At 48.2% G+C, this 16,559-nt stretch overlaps 1 protein-coding gene across 2 annotated transcripts in view; it reads right to left on the bottom strand.

Annotated features, from left to right (window-relative positions):
• TET3 (tet methylcytosine dioxygenase 3) overlaps positions 1-16,559 on the bottom strand; it is a 75,159-nt gene that overhangs the window by 29,013 nt on the left and 29,587 nt on the right. For both annotated transcript variants that reach the window (XM_063138824.1, XM_063138825.1), the window contains one exon: positions 2,983-5,689. In XM_063138824.1, the coding sequence (XP_062994894.1) occupies positions 2,983-5,644 (2,662 nt within the window). In that variant the 5' untranslated portion in view covers positions 5,645-5,689. The remainder of the gene's footprint in view (positions 1-2,982; positions 5,690-16,559) is intronic.

Genomic DNA, 16,559 nt, shown 5'->3' with positions numbered 1-16,559 from the left:
AAGGGACTTTAAATGCATATGTGCATTTCACAACTTATTCTTATGGTACATTTGGCATTTATAGAATTGCTTTTTAAAGTAGCTCCACCACTGTGCACAAAATGGAAACTTTACACTAGATTCCTCACATGCATTTTCTGGTATGGATTGTAAGCAGGTTCCTTGATTCCTGGTTGCAATTTCAACTTTGGAAAAGTTTGGTGTGTTCTCCATTGCAGAATAACATTTTCATATGACATGATCAAGAGAGCTCTTAAAAAGAGCCCTACACTTTGGCTTTTTTATGTCTCTCAGGCCACAATCCTCAAATCACTCACTCCAGGCTCCTGGAATTGCCCTACTGATTACAGTGACGCTGCTCCATAATGGTCAGGTATAGACAACCATGGTTGATGCCTTCGCCCAGATGAAGTTCCCAAACATACAGTTCAGCTGCAGTTTAGTTTGCCAAGGAAAGCCCAACCTCTAGGACCTAGGTAGACACTTTGCAAGCCAAGAGCCTGGCGAGTGACCATGGTCTGCTTGCCACAGATTTCATGCTTAACCACAGTTAACCCAAACAACTTGTCACCTGTAAGACAGGAGGAGGAAGTGGGGGGTTGAACCAGGGACTCTGGCAGCAGTAGCCCTGTACTACCAGGGCAGCTCTCACGTGAGGGAGATTCAGTCCAATCTCTGGGGTGATGTAGCAACCCCCCACGCCCACCCCGCCTGCAATGGCAATTTATGGTGCTGCTGCCCTTCAGCCCAGGGAACCTGAGGAGCAGCAGGGGTCTGGCTGGCTGCATATAACTGTTGGCCAGTTTAACCAATGCTTCTCACTGAGTACCTACACAGACTGCCTGGCCGCTTGTTCCTGACCTTGCTGTGCCTTCGACAACTACAAGGTTTCACCATCCTGGTTTCCAGCCAGTCTTTAACCATGTTTTAACCAGGTTTAAGGAAAACAAACTATGGTTTGATCTTATGTCTACATCGTACCAGGAAGGGGCCACAGGTCACTTTCAGGATTAGCTTTTATGGAACTCAGGAGTTCACGGTGAACACACCAACTCCAACTGGGACTGTCAGGCCCATCCAACTCTTTCACACTTGTGGCTGCTGCTGCAGCGAGTTTGGAGAAATCAGAGAACTTGGTCCCATTCAGCATCTGGCACATTGTCCTCAAACGTGGAAGTGGCTGACACTAAAAAATCTGGAAGATTTGCTGCCGGGACGAAAGGGATTGTGCTTGTGCTTTCCCCCAGTTTCTCACCCAACCCTAATTTTTATTCCAGACACATCTTTGTGGCCCAGAGCCAAGAACAGGAGAAAACAGATCTCAGCTGGACAGCAGCCACCCAGACAAAGATCAATAATGGACATGTAGCGCCATCTGATTTTATTATGGCAAGTGAAGGCAGAAGTGCCGGATATTCCTCACGGGTTGTCTTCTCTCGTCATACATTTTTTCCTATATGAAGAAGGCATGTGCACAGTGCAAAGGGGAAGGTGTTGCCTTCCCCACTTCACCTGTCCATCCCCACAACTTGCATCCAAAACTGTAAGATGCATCAATGGATTATGTGGGAGAGGACAGAGCTGCTGACCACAGCGCCACAGCTGACGGACGCCCAGGAGCTTACTTCCAAGCAGGTAGGAGACACCTGCAACTGTGTGTTCCAAATGTGTTTCTTTACCAAGGAGTTACATTTCCCAAGTGTTGTTTTATATACAGCTAGAATCCTGCTGTTAGTCATGGGTATCCCCCATGGCACGGCTCGGTACATAACAGACAAAAGGGAGGTTTATGGAAACCATGTTGGAGGATCCGTAGATCTAATTTCTCCTGCTCCCCACCCCCAACCACACAGCCCCTCCTTCAGCCGTACCTGCCGGGAGAGATTCATCAACTTAACAGTCTTCCGGATTTTAAGAAAGCTATAAAGACTGATCTCTTCCGGCAGGCCTACCTAGTTGAATTTTAAGATGTAATGTGCTGCTTTTAATAATGCATTAGTTTAAAATGGTTTAATTATATGTATTTTATAGCATTTGCATTTATGTTGTACCCTGCCTCAATCCGAAGGGAGAGGCAGATAACAAATAAATAAATAAATATATTATTATTATTATTATTATTATTATTATTATTATTATTCAGAGGCACTCTCTTCTCTCACACCTACAATCAGAGGCCGTGTTGAGAAAATGGTCTTACGCCATTCCTCATAGCATGCAAACTGCTAGAATGCTACAGTTTACTCAAAGCTGCAGCCTTGATGATAGACAAGAGAAGCAGGAGCATGCCTGTGGGAAAGACTAAAGGAAGTCATTCTTCGCTCAACACATAAATGACTTATGGAACTTGCTGCTACAAAATGTGGCAACGGCCACTGACTGAGACGGCTTTTAAAAGAAGTGGATTTATGGAGGAGAGGAGTCTTACAGGCTAATAGCCGCCATAGCTAGAGGGGATCTCCGTATTCAGAGGCAGCAAACCTCCAAGTATGGAATGCTGGGCGTGGAAACAGGCCAGGGTGTGGGGTGGCCTCCATGCCTTGCCCAGCAGCATCTGCCGGGCTGCCGTTGGAAGCAGAGACCTGGAATGGATAGTCTGGTCCATCCAACAATAAGCCCATTCTTATTTCCTTAGGGACAGTGCAGACATTTAAAGGTGCTACATACAAGAAGCAGAATGGGCCCAACTCCCCTCCCAGAAGTGCACTCAACTAAACGACTCAGCCACTTCTTTTGTGAAACTATCTTTAGGAGGGACTAGCAACGGTCTGGTTCAGCCTGAGTTGAAGATTTGTTTTCCTCCTAGACTTGCACCAGAGCCATACAGAAAGGCTCCACACTATATGCAAGACCTCAACATCTTGATGCAGAAAGAGTGAGTTTCATGCAGCTACACCTCCTACACCCACCCACACACCCCTCCACTAAAGTTAAAACGCCTTTATCTTTTGAAAATCAGAGGGGGGGGGAATCACGACTCACCCACGCAGTCACAAGTTGGGAACTCTGCTTGAGCTCGTTTGGCCGGTGTGTCCAGTAAACTTTTGGTTGGGGTGTCCAGGTATTTCAAGGGAGATTCCAAAAATCCACTGAGAGTAGGCATGAACGGCACTTTATCCTTGGTTGGGGTTCCTTCCATGGAAGCAGTGCCTGTGTTTTGGTTTTCGTCAGAGTAAAAGCATGTGGTGGACACCACGGTAATAGCACCAGAAGATTCTATTTTTATCTGTTTTGGGGACCGAGCTGCAAAAGGGTTTTCAAAAGGCTGCCCGGCCCCCGGCAAGAGGGAGAACGTTTTGTGACTCGCATCGGGAGCGCCTGTCGGAGGCAATGTGCAATCCTTGCTGGGTGATGGCTGGAGAGCTGCATCCAAGCCCCCCGGAGTCTCTAGAGAGTGGCTCAGAGAAGACGATGGCTGCAAGGGAGAAGGTGGCTGGGCTGACAGAGGCCCATCAGTGAGGAGCAGTGGAGCTGGAAGCTCAGAATTCTGAAAGCTGAAATTTTCTCCAAACTCTGCCTCGAACTGTTTGATCAGCTCCTCCAACTTGTCATCCACCGCAATGCGATTATGAGCAAACAGGGGGTGCTCTGTCGCATTGGTTGACCTGTGAAAGGCTTCCTCATGCCCATTGCTGCAAGCCGCAGAAGATGAGCATGGGGCAAACCCAGAAACAGGGGTGCCAAGGGAAGCAGAGTCACATGCAGAGTTCTCTGGGTGGTAGCAATGGCTCTCCTCCTGGCTGGGGTGGCATGTTTCCTGAGTGTTGAGAGCCAGGCTTCTGTTTTCAAGTAGCTTCTGCAAAGGAGATTGCTCTGCAGGGCTGGATGTTGATGGAAGAGGAGGCAAAAGCTTGCCCGGGGTGCTGGAGAGCGGCTGCTCAGGCTGCATCTCTCTGCTTGAGTGCTCAGGAGTGGCAGCTGAGTGGAACCCTTCCAAGCTGATCTGCCGCACAGGCAGGAAGAGGGGTTGAGTGTCCTTCTGCTTAGACTTTTTAATCTGGACCTGCTTGCGGAGGGGCTTGGCAGGGCCATTTTTATCAGGCTGGACCTTCTTCTTCCGCTCCCTGACCGGCTTCTCTGGTGGCTTTGGAGGCTGCTGGGGCTGTGCACTGGGAGCCCACCAGCTGGGCAGCTGCTCCTGGGGGGCTCCTGGGGGCACGGTCTGCTCAGGGAAGAGGCTGCGCTTGTGATGGAGGTGGTGCTGCAGTACCTTCTGGGTCTTCTTGTGGAAGCTCGTCTCTTGCAGGAGCTGGGATAAGTGTGGGCTGGAGGAGGCTGGTTTGCGGTAGCTGGTGTTCTCATCCTTGTGGCCAAGCTGCTCCTGCTGCTTTGGTTTCATGACTCTTCCTTTGCCAGATATCACTCCAGGCCGTTTGAACACAGATTTGATGCCCAGCAGCTGCTCCAGCTCAGCCATGGGATCGCTGACCAAGGGTGATGGGGGAGTGTTGGGATTCAGCCCCCAGGAGCTGTTTTTCAGCTTGCTTTCTTCACTCCACTGCTCAGGAAAATCAGCCTTTTGTTGGGTGGAGGTGGAGCTGAGGAACAGGCCCGAAGGTTCCAGGTGGCCGTTGCTGCGGTCAAGGCAATAGGGGGCCATATCCTGAGCGACTTTCCCTCCCTGCTGCCAGGGGGACGGTGGTGGTGGTGGTGGTGGTGGTGATGATGATGATGATGATGATGATGATGATGCAGGAGACTGGAGCAGGCTGTGGCTTGCATACGGCTTTGAGGCCGGGCTCTGGTACAGCTCCGCACTGGACACAGTTAGCACCGAGTTGGGGTTGTGTGCCGGGAAGAGGGACGCCTGGGCCAGCTGTTCTTTGGAGGTGAACACCATGGCTTGCAAGGGGCTCCGGGAAGGGGGTGGAGCCTCTGGGACTGGCTCAGGAAGCACCGACGACAACTGAGTGAGGGCTTCAATAGCGATGGCTGTCTGGAGACTGATGTTCTTCTCCTTTGCAATATTCAGTGCACTTTGAGAAAAAGGGAGGGCCTCCAGTGGGCACAGAGGGGGCTTCTCATGTCCAGCAGGCGCCTGCTGAGGATTAGCACCATTGTCTAAGGAGGGCTGGTGAGCTTGGCTGAGAGGCTGGGAGGTGCAACTCTGATCCTCTCCAGTGGCCGATTTGATCTTCTTCTCCAGCCATTCCAGGTAGTCTGGGCACTCGGGTCCATCACAGTTGCAATTTGGAGGCTTCATGCCGTGCTTGGCCAAAGCCAGAGCAGCCTTGAGAGCGTTCAGGTCCTCAATTGAAGGAGGCACTGGCATATCCTCACCCACCCCACTGTGATTCATCTCAGCATTGAATTTCTCATACAACTGCATGCTCAGCAAGGAAGGGGATGCCAGAGGCACCATCCCCTGTGAAGACATGGCTGCCTCCGCTGCCGCCGAAAAAGCCACCAAGTTTTGAGCATCCTCCAAGTTGGCATTGCTGGAGGAGTCTCCCTGGCTTGGGGTAGCTGGCACACTCCCCCAGTTGGCCTTCCGCTCGGCATGCGGGCTGCCGAGCCACGTGCCTGCTTCCATTAGCATGGGCCTTCCTCCAGCAGTGCGCCCCCCTCCCCCATTGGCCAGGCCAGGTGCATGGCCCTCATTCAACCTTCTTTCTTCAACATGGCTAAATGGCCCTTCTTCCATTTGGCCTGTTTTGGGTCCATCAACTGAACTGCACTCCACACCAGTCTGAAAAGAGAGAACAAACACAGAAAGCATGAGTCCCAAAGTGACAGCCACACAAGTCTCTTCTAGCAAAAATAAAACAATAAAGAGCCCAGCTGCATCTTAAATACAGGCACAATTGGTGGCATAAGCCTCAGGGGACTGAGCATAAACATGCATTGCTACAAGGCACCCTCAAGAAGGGGGTGTTGCTTGGAGGGGGACATCTTGAGAAGAAATAAGCCATCATATAGAACATGGTACAAGAGTTCCAGATGCACTAGCAGAGCCTGGTGCAACCATAAATGTGGGGGTCTAAATCCGAATCTCTCAAAGCTTATCCGAAACCATTTAAAGAGCCTCCTCTTCCCCCTCCTTTACTTTTTTCTCTCATTTCATTGATCTTAGCCTGAAAGAACATTATCTGTACTTACTGCCTTTCCCCTTTTCCTTTCCACAGCTCTGTCTATTTAGCTCTTCCTGCCTGTTTAACTCAGCTCCGGAAAATCTGATCGGCAGATCACAAAAGCTGATGACAGGACAGCAAATCCATTTTACAGTGGTCAGTGCAGGAGTATTAACACCTGCAACTACAGCTTGCCAACTAGGATGAATTGAAGGGGATGCTGTACAGAAATGAGGATCCAGGTTAGGTGTTCCATTCTTGACGAGTCCATTGCTGTAAACATGACACCTCTATATAATGCATTCATTTCCTTATATATTCCTGCTTTATGCAAATTATGCCACATTAACTAAAAGGGCAGGGCCCTGTTAGTAGTACTATTAAAATGTTCTGGACCAGAAAATGTTTCAGGGAGGATGGAAGTCAAACCCCAAAGTGCCCGCCCCCTTAAACATAGATATATAGTCTGTGTATCATACATTGACATGACCAGAAATCTCCCCTTTGAGACTCATGAGCATTCTGTCAAAAGGGTTGCCTTATCTTGGGGTGAAGTATTCCTGGTTCCTTATACGTAAATCTGGCCCAGGGTAGAGGCCTTAATGTGCTTAGAGCAAGACCAACACTTTTGGCCAGACAAGGGGTTCTCCCATCTTAAGGGGAGAGACTTCCAGTCATGGAGATGTAATGATATGGTGTAGTCTAATGCTTCCTTTGGGCTGGGGGTGCATAGGAACTTCCTCGGGCTTCTTATTCTTCCCTTCAGAACTCACTTCAGCCTCATCCCCACATGGGACATTTTTTGGTGTAGTGAAATAATCATATATATGAGTTTATAAAGCACTTTGTGTACTGTGTTCCCAGTCACTTGTACAGCCACCCCTTAATGTAGATCAGTATTCTCCCAAATGAGGGGCTGAGGCAGAATGTGGCTTCGCTAAAGCCATCTGGCAAGTTCAAGGCAGAGAGAAGATTTGATCGGGAGACCGTAGCTCAGGTTGTTCTAGGAGGATTCTTCTCGGAAGCCTCAGAGGGCAGAGGGCTACGAAAGGGCGGCCCACGGCCATCGCTTGCCTATGTTTTATATTGTTACCGCTATCCCACCACCATTGCCACCACAATTTGGATTTCCTTTCTCAGGCACCAACCTCAGGGCTCCTAGTGCTACCAGTCAAAAAAACATTTTGCAGTGATCCTGTTTTTTGTGCGGAAATAAAGAAGACAGAAGCAGCAATGGGGAAAAACGGAAAAGTTACAAGTGGAAAGCCATGGCAAGTGGGAAGCCCCTCCCCCACAAGTTCCTGTGAATGAGGCAGGGCAATTGCATGAAAAAAGCCTCTCCGGAAGCCCCCTAGCTAGAGCAGCGCACCCATAGCCAGTGAGGAGACTGAAAGCACAGAGCAGCCTCTGACCTCGATTGGGCGGGAGACATTTGTGGGCCTCCAGGACAGGCACGGTTCTCGTCGCCCCTGGGACCTGGCCACCCCTCCCCGCTACTACTGCCTGTGGGCAAGCTGCCCCAGCAGCACAGGCAGCCCTGCTGGTGCCAGGAATGCTGAGCAGCACTTGGGAGAGGGCCAGGCGGTGGCCGCATCCGTGACCGACTTCAATTAGGCACAGGCAGCCGCCTGACCGGCTTTAGCAGCTCCCCAGCCCTCAGCGCAGCTCCACCTCGCCAGGGGAGGCAGGCGCTCACGTGGACAGAGGGATATGCAGACACACCTGTGGGTGGGGAGGTGGACAGAGGAGTGAACAACTACTTCACAAGCTGGGGAAAGGCAATGAAAAAGACAGCTCCTCCCCAGGGATATGGGTTGGGGCTTGTCCCTTCGGTTAGCTAGCCTGTCAGTGCAAAGTGCGAGCTGCTTTAACAGGCTACCGACTGCAAGGAAGAGAGAAAACAGCCGGGAATCTCCCCTGGCATTCTTCTGAGGGCTCTCCCAGGCTGAGGATTGCTCAGGCACACTGATTCAGCACATGGTGCAGGGACCCTGCCGATGCCTACTCCTCCAAACAAAGCAGGGAACGGGGAGAGAAAGCAAGGTCAGCTCAGGTACCACAACTCAGACAGGCGATGGGTGGCGGGGATTGCTACGCACAGCTTTGTCTTCCAGAGTCTTCTTCTGGAACCACCCTGCAAGGAGGCAGCAGGACCACAGCAAAGCAGGGCCTGCTCAGGGGGACAGATGCCACGGAGTGGTCAGTCCCAGGGCCTTTCCCTTCTCAGGGCTGCCTGGCACATGTCCAGATGAACACCACAGCAGCAACAGGCAATACAAGGCAGCTTCCATCTGGGCTGCTCCGAAGGGCTGAGCAACCCCTTTCTGAGGATTTGCCAAGCAAAACTCACAATGTGCCACTAGACGTTCCATATGATCCCTTCCGATGACCATTGCTTCAGGGTTGCCAAGCCAGCCTGTTCTTGTGCCCTCTTTTATTGGACTGATATATAAATTTATGTACCATTTTTACACTATTTGAGTCCCTCAAAGCAGCTTGCAACAAAACAATAAAAATAATAAAATGTTCAAACTAATTGTCACAATTTAATCTTTCAAAACAAATTAACTAACTAGTTTCAGAAACTAACAGCAGCTATAGATAGAAAAAAGCATTCAATCAGTTCAGAGATCACAAAAGACCTGGCAGAAAAGGTCCTGTGGATCTCCATTTGAGGGGGGGGGGAGGAGGAGTTTCAGCATATTGGTGCCATGAAAAGGCACTGGTTTTAGTTGGTTTTGGTTTTGCAAAGGAGCACCGTTATTGCTTACAGGGACAGGAGAATTCCAGAAATACAACTAGCCTATAGCTAGTCTGTGACCCAATTTGCAGAACCCTTGTGGGGGTGTGGTTAACCACAGCAACAAGCTACCCTGCCCGGGTTTGCACATCATGATAAACTGTGGTGATCACCCAACACCACTTCAATATTCACAATGGCAGCCAGCATGCATCATGGTGAGTGTCGGCAATTGTGCAAAACAGCCCATTGGCAAGAAGGAGGGAGCTCTTGAGTGGAGTTGCTGCAGTCTCTGTCCTGGGCCCTGTGCTGTTCAACATGTAGGATGCCGGTGCAGTGGGATTGTTTATCAAATCTGCAGATGGCACAAAGCTAGGAGGGCACTATAGAAGACAGGATCAAGATTCAAAGGGATCTTGATAGGCTGGAACACTGAGCTGAAACTAACAAGATGAAATCCAACAGAGATAAATATAAAGTCTCGCATTTAGTTAAAACAACAAAGAAACATGAAGAGGTTGGGAGGAACCTCACTTGGCAGCAGTACAACTGAAAAGGATCTTGGTGCCTTACTGAATCATGACTATGAGCCAGCAGCGTGATGCAGCTGCTAAAAAAGCTAATACAATCTTAAGACTGCATTGAGGGAAGCCTAGTGTCCAGATTTCAGGAAGTAATAGTTTTGCTCTATTCTTTTGGAGTTCTGTGTCCAGTTCTGGGCACCACATTCTAAGAAGGACATCGACAATCTACAGTAGAGCATGCCCATGAAAGAGTGACCAGGATGGCGAGGGATCTGGAAACCAAGCCCTCTAAGGATCAGTTGAAAGAACTGGGTATGTTTAGCCTGGAGAAGAGACTATAAAAGGGGAACATGATAGTGGTCTCATTTGAACAGCTGTCATGGCAAATTTGGAGCAGATTTATTCTTTGTTGCTCCAGAGAGTAAGAATAGCTCCAATGGTTGGAAATTGCAAAGAAGCAGATTTAAAGAAAACATTTGGATAAACCTCCTAACAGTGAGGGCTGTTCAGCTGTAGAATCAACTGCTCTGGGAGATGGTTGGTCTATTCTCCTTCTCTGGAAATATTTAAACAGAGGCTGGAGGAGGGCCGTCACCAGGAATGCTGTAGCTCAGGGATGCAGAACTTCAGGCTGGAAGGCCGGACCAGGCTCCCCAGAGTCGCCCAGGTGGCCCCCCCTCCCCCTGGCCACCAACTGCCTGGTAGTTTCCCAGCATTTGTGCAATTTCACCCCATTTTACAAGGTTGAAATGCCTCTATTAAGGCTTCATTACTGGCAGCAAGAGCTTTAAGCTACAATGTGCTGGGATATTTTTGTATTTCCCCCCAGCCCTGGAAATTGAATCTAGCTGCTGCTGTAGCTGCCATGCAGTGCCTGAATGGAGCCAGGGGCTGGACTCGATGATCCCCAAGATCCTTCCAACTCTATGATTCTACACAAACAAAATGTTAAGTTGTCTGAGCACTGAGCCTCCTTCCTTTTCCATACGCTCCTCACCCCCAGTGCAGAAAAATGCTTCTTTTATATCTCACGTCCTTCCTCTTTGCAAAACTTTAGAACACCTTTTCATAAGGATCAAATGGAAATACTGTCATAAACTTGCTGTCTTCCCAAGGAAATGAGGCTGGGCCAAGGCATTTCCCTCTCCTCGAGGCAGTTGCACTGGAAGATCTGAGTGGCTCACCTTGGGATCTCTTGTAAATGCCTGACTCCTGCCTGTGCGTGGTTACATGAGATCTGAGATATGTACACCCTTTGCAAAGGGGCCCACACTGCTGCCTCAACTGGGACCCACAGGAAGACTACTACCAGCTGCCTAGGGAAGTGGTGGGCTCTCCGTTACTGGAGGCATTCAAGCAAAGACTGGACAGCCATCTGTTAGGGAAGCTTGAAACTGGATTCTTGCACTGAGCAGGGGGTTGGTTCAATTCTACGACCTCCAATGACTGTTTGAACAACTTCTGTGGACAGGTCACCAACTTCTGAGTAAATCCTATTTAGAGCCCTAACACATAGCTCGGATAAGGCATTGCTTTTCCTTTTGCTTGGAAAAACTAGCTAGAGAAAAGATGTATTGCATGAGTGGCTGCCGGGTAGGGGAGGCCACTGTTTCTCCCTTTGAATGTCATGCTATATACCAGTGTCAGCCATACAAGTAGTCTATTATGCTGAGACATCTGAAAGCAATCACATCAGAAAGGGGCTTGTTTGTCAGTGGAACACAGAGGAGACACCCCTCTCTCCACTGCTGCCATAGCTTCAAAGGGCATGGGATACAGCAGCTTTCCCCCCAAAGAGCAAGGAAACAAACAGCAACAACAACAACAACCAGAACCAGTCTGGTTTCCCAAGTTGTAGGGAAACCATCCAGAGCTGGAAAACTCTTTAGAATTCTAAGAAATTAACACAAATGTTTATAATAAAAATTCCTGGACTTCTCCATGGGGGTTTCTCTCATTGTATCACAAATCTAACCAAGTTTATCACGCCTTTCAACATACTATGGCTATGTCAGTTGATTACACAGGTTTGGACTTTTGACAAGATCTCTCACCAAAACCCATTAATGAATCTTAGTAATCTACTAAGGGCAGCAAGATGGGTATTCTTTTGTGTGCAAGCAACTAGGGAAGAGAAAGGATTCAGCTCTCCAGTTCAAAGGAACATACATTTGGGGAGACAGCAAAAAAAGATAATTACTCTCTTTAATTAGTCCCTTTAATAGTTTTATTCCCAGTTCAAAAATTAAAGCTGTAAGGGAACTAATACAGCATAGTGGTTGAGACCAAGCACACACACACCAGGGACCAGTGGAAAATGCAGGATTGTGGCAACCACAGTTTTTAGCTTTGCTACCAAGGCCAGTCAAAATGTGTGGGGTTAGTAATACACACCTACCTCACAGCGCAGTTATAAGGATTACATGATAATGTATGTTCAGTGCTTTGAACACTCAAGCATGATATATAAATGCTGGATATTATTCATGCTGAGAAAGTCTATCTGAGCACAAACAGTCCATTGATCTTAGAGTGCTTTGCAATAGCAAGAGATGTTTCCATGCAGGACGGGCCCATTCTTTGGATAAGTGCAAAAGCAAGGAAAACCCCGTGGAGGAGTAAAAAGAAGCCAAAGGCAAAGGTAGAACCAGGCAATCTTCAAAACGGAATATTTACAAAAGTTTATTTACAGTGCCAAGGTGCCGCCTACGCGTTTCGAACGCAAACTGCGCTCTTCCTGCGTTCTGCAGACAACTTAACGAACTCTATAACAGCCCTGAGGAAGAGCGCAGTTTGCGCTCGAAACGCGTAGGCGGCACCTTGGCACTGTAAATAAACTTTTGTAAATATTCCGTTTTGAAGATTGCCTGGTTCTACCTTTGCCTTTGGCTTCTTTTTACTCCCATCCTTTGGATAGACAGAGCAGCTGAGAAGGTCTGAGCGGTTGCTTTTGGGAAGCAAGGGCGGTTGCACTGTGGCTGTTTAGCGCTGGGGTCGGCAGAAGGAGAGTTGGGATCGACAGGCAGCCTTTGGGGTGATTTGGTTCCCAACAAAAACACTTTCTCCTCCCACACCTTCCAACTGCTGTGGGCCATCCGCCAAGCAGGGGGTCCCCCACCAACTGAAGTCCCTGCTGCTGCCTGCCTGGTTGCCTGCCGATTCGCTCTCTCCCTTGACCAGGTAGTGACTGCAAGGAGGACAAACCACGCTATCACTCAGCCACCAACTCCCCCTGGGCCTGATCCCAGAGGGGGAGGGGGAGAAAGTGGCAGCAGCTGATAATGCTGTGGTTCCCCTGCAAGGCGTGGCTCCATCAGATAATACCAGGAAGAGAAAGTGAGAGGGTGGCAGCTCCATCTCTCTTATCACCTGCAGCTTGGCTCTACAGTCACTTCCTGAGCTGAGGCAGAGTTCCCAGCTCACATTTGCAGCCACACAAATGTGATATCACTGGATCTTCCTGTTCCTGCATAACAGAGAGGAAGCAGGAAAAATCATTTGGTGGAAGGGGAGTGAAACCAAGAGCACTGGAAAACAGGGCACAAAGCCTCTAGAAAGCCTTTCAGGGGAAAAGGAAGCAAAACAGTAAAAGGTTCATGAAACAGTTCATGCAGCACCAGTGCTACGAGCACATAGCCGGTGCCGCTAAGCCAAAGGGAACCTGTGTTAAAAATAGAGCCAACTCTTCTTTTTCCCCCTGAGCTAAAACAAAACCTGAGGTTGACCCCTTATTTGAAAGTTTGTGTTAAATCTGGATCTAGAACAGAACCTTTAACAAAGATTCAGGTTACAGTTTAAAACAAATTGTACACAGATTGGCCACAACAACATTGAATTGTGAGCATGGAACAGAAACACCCAGAATGGCTTTCAATAAATTTAGGATAGTCTTGCTTTTGGGAGGTATACCAGACAAGGCGAGGAAAAGAGGTTCTGCTGCTTTAAAGGCTAAAAGGAATAATTCACTGTAATAAAACAGTAGAAATTTTGTACTGAATTGCCTACTTGTTTTATTTCATGTATGTTCCGTAACTTTTCTGGAAAATTAATTTGAAAGGTATAAATTTCCTCAACACAGAAAACTAGCAGGACAGGCACAAAGCCTGAGTCTGTTGCATTTTTATTGACATGCTAGATTTCTATGTGTGTGTGTGTGTGGGGAATAATATAGAGAAGCTTTCCATCCTGTGAGCTCCTCTTCTGCCACCTCATAGAATCATAGAATAGCAGAGTTGGAAGGGGCCTACAAGGCCATCGAGTCCAACCCCCTGCTCAATGCAGGAATCCACCCTAAAGCATCCCTGACAGATAGTTGTCCAGCTGCCTCTTGAATGCCTCTAGTGTGGGAGAGCCCACAACCTCCCTAGGTAGCTGATTCCATTGTCGCACTGCTCTAACAGTCAGGAAGTTTTTCCTGATGTCCAGCCGGAATCTGGCTTCCTTTAACTTGAGCCCGTTATTCCGTGTCCTGCACTCTGGGAGGATCGAGAAGAGATCCTGGCCCTCCTCTGTATGACAACCTTTTAAGTATTTGAAGACTGCTATCATGTCTCCCCTCAATCTTCTCTTCTCCAGGCTAAACATGCCCAGTTCTTTCAGTCTCTCTTCATAGGGCTTTGTTTCTAGACCTCTGATCATCCTGGTTGCCCTCTTCTGAACACGCTCCAGCTTGTCTGCGTCCTTCTTGAATTGTGGAGCCCAGAACTGGACGCAATACTCTAGATGAGGCCTAACCAGGGCCGAATAGAGAGGAACCAGTACCTCACGTGATTTGGAAGCTATACTTCTATTAATGCAGCCCAAAATAGCATTTGCCTTTCTTGCAGCCATATCACACTGTTGGCTCATATTCAGCTTGTGATCTACAACAATTCCAAGATCCTTCTCGTTTGTAGTATTGCTGAGCCAAGTGTCCCCCATCTTGTTGGGATCGACAGGCAGCCTTTGGGGTGATTTGGTCCTCCATCTTTGAAGTTATCCTACCCAGATGTAGGTTCACCAATCAGGGCAAACAAGGCCTTAGTTGCATTGTGTTAGACCCATTTATTTTCTCCATCCCACTTTGCAAATTAGCACTCTCCGTAATGTGAATCATATTTAGGATTTCTCATATCAATTGGAACTGAACTGGTTCCAGAAATGTGGCAAACCTGTTACCAGACCAATACAAACTTGTATGTCACTGCTTAACCTGAAGTTTCTTTTCTTTTCTGTACCATTGTTAATTGCTCTTTTGCAGCCACTAAAACGTTTTTTAAACTCCATCCTTTCCCAAAAGCTACGAAATGATGGTAGCTTTTCACTTTTCACTTTCCACTTTTCAGTAGGAACCCCAGAGGCAGGAGTCACTAGCACTGGCACAATTACACACAGCAATCACACGTGGTGCAGCAGCTAAGAGAAGGAAGGAGGGTATGATGGAGAGAGATGCATTTTCCCAGTGTCAAGGTATTATGGCTGAAATACTGGGGAAATGCAGCAACATCCCTGAAACAACATCTCTGAAATAGCTCCCTAGCTGGGGGTAGATGCTTCCAACTTAGACTTGCAAGACTTGAATTCAAAATCCTTGCTAAATTCACTTGGTTGCCCTGGAACTAGCCGCAGTTTCTCAACCTTATCTATCCTCTGAGGAAGTATATGGAGAAGTGGGATGCCATTCACAAACGCTTATGCTGCGCTGAAATTATTTAAGTCTTAAAAGACTTGAGCCATTCTTTAAATAACGGCAGCCCTATCTGCCCTCAACTGTGCTAGTCTGTTCCATACTTGCACAATTTCTCACCTCAACCCACCTGCTTCTTATCCAAAATGGGGAGGAGAGAAATTTGGATTATTCATCATTTTCCAAAGCAGACTTGCCTTCCAGTCTAGATACCATACCTGTCATTATGGGGTGTGTTGGTGTAGGGAAGGCTTATACTTTTGCAAGGTCCTTTGGTGGACAGAGGCATCATACCCCCAATCTGTCAACCAACCTGGCCAGCCAGCATCGGAATGGGGAGGTCTGTCCAACACACACTTAAAAGCTTTTAAGAGAGGGGTGCAACTTAATCTTTTGCATGCAAAAGATCCCAAGTTCAATCCCTGGCGTATCCAAGTGGGCCCGGGAAAGAGCCCTGCATGAAACCCTGGAAATCTCCTGTCAATTAGTGTAAACAAAATGGACCTGGGTGGATCAATGATCTGGCTCGGTATATGGCAGCTTCCGGAGTCCCTCACTGCTGCTTATATTCATAGGGCAGAGTTAACTTTTTCCCCACAGGAGTAGATGGAAGCCCTTCATGTATGTGGGAGAAACAAGGGGGGTGCAACTCAATGGCACCATCTTGGGCTGGGTGGCTAATTTTGCTCTACATCACTAGTGACCCCCAGTGTCTGGGTCAAGGGCAGCAGCTGCCTCTGCCCTCAACTGCAGCCCAGTCTGAGTATCTTGGCAACACTCAGTATTACAGAATGATGGGAACAAATGACAGGAAGTATGAGAGAATGCGTTCTCTTGATCTAAGCCATGAAAAGGATTTTAGCCTGAGTGCTCTCTGGCAGATAGTGGCCTTGACTTTGATTGAGCCTGGAAGGCCTAGGTTCAAATCCCTGCTCAGTCAGACTCAATGAAGCAGCATTGGTCAAGTCAACATGGTGTCTTAGGCTTCCACGTCCCAAATAGGAAATGGGAGCAAAACTAACCTAGACCAACGAATGTTGGGGGGGTAACATTTACTTGCCACACTCATCATGGGAACCACCCCTCTGGTAAACATGTGTGAAGCTCAAAGCTCCCACATGGCCTCCTGTGGAGCTTGGGATTTGGGGGAGGGGAGAGCATGAGCTGGCCTTTGGAGGGAGAAACTAACAAATGTTAGTTTCTATCAAGACCAGGCAAAATTTGTGGACCTCTGTTGGCCTCCCCTCAATCCAAACTCTCTCTCTCTCTCTCTCTCTCTCTCTCTCTCTCTCTCTCTCTCTCTCATGTGTGTCCATGTCAGATATATCTGGAATGCTACACAGAGAGCAATGTCATCTGAGGAAGAGCATAACTTGTTCTCAAATCTGACAAAAGAGGCACCTTCCAAATCTGTCATGTGGAGGCATGGTACTGGGGTGTGCACAAAAGGGTTCCAGTGTGAATCGGAATTTCCATGTGCTCAGAGGATTCCATGATGAGGAATCCTCTGTATACAAAACAGGGATTTCCCCGCTAATCAAACAAAACATTCTTTCCCA

The sequence above is a fragment of the Elgaria multicarinata genome, chromosome 12, assembly GCF_023053635.1.
Source record: "Elgaria multicarinata webbii isolate HBS135686 ecotype San Diego chromosome 12, rElgMul1.1.pri, whole genome shotgun sequence".
NCBI classification, from domain to species: domain Eukaryota; kingdom Metazoa; phylum Chordata; class Lepidosauria; order Squamata; family Anguidae; genus Elgaria; species Elgaria multicarinata.
This window is presented reverse-complemented; position numbering and strand designations above follow the sequence as displayed.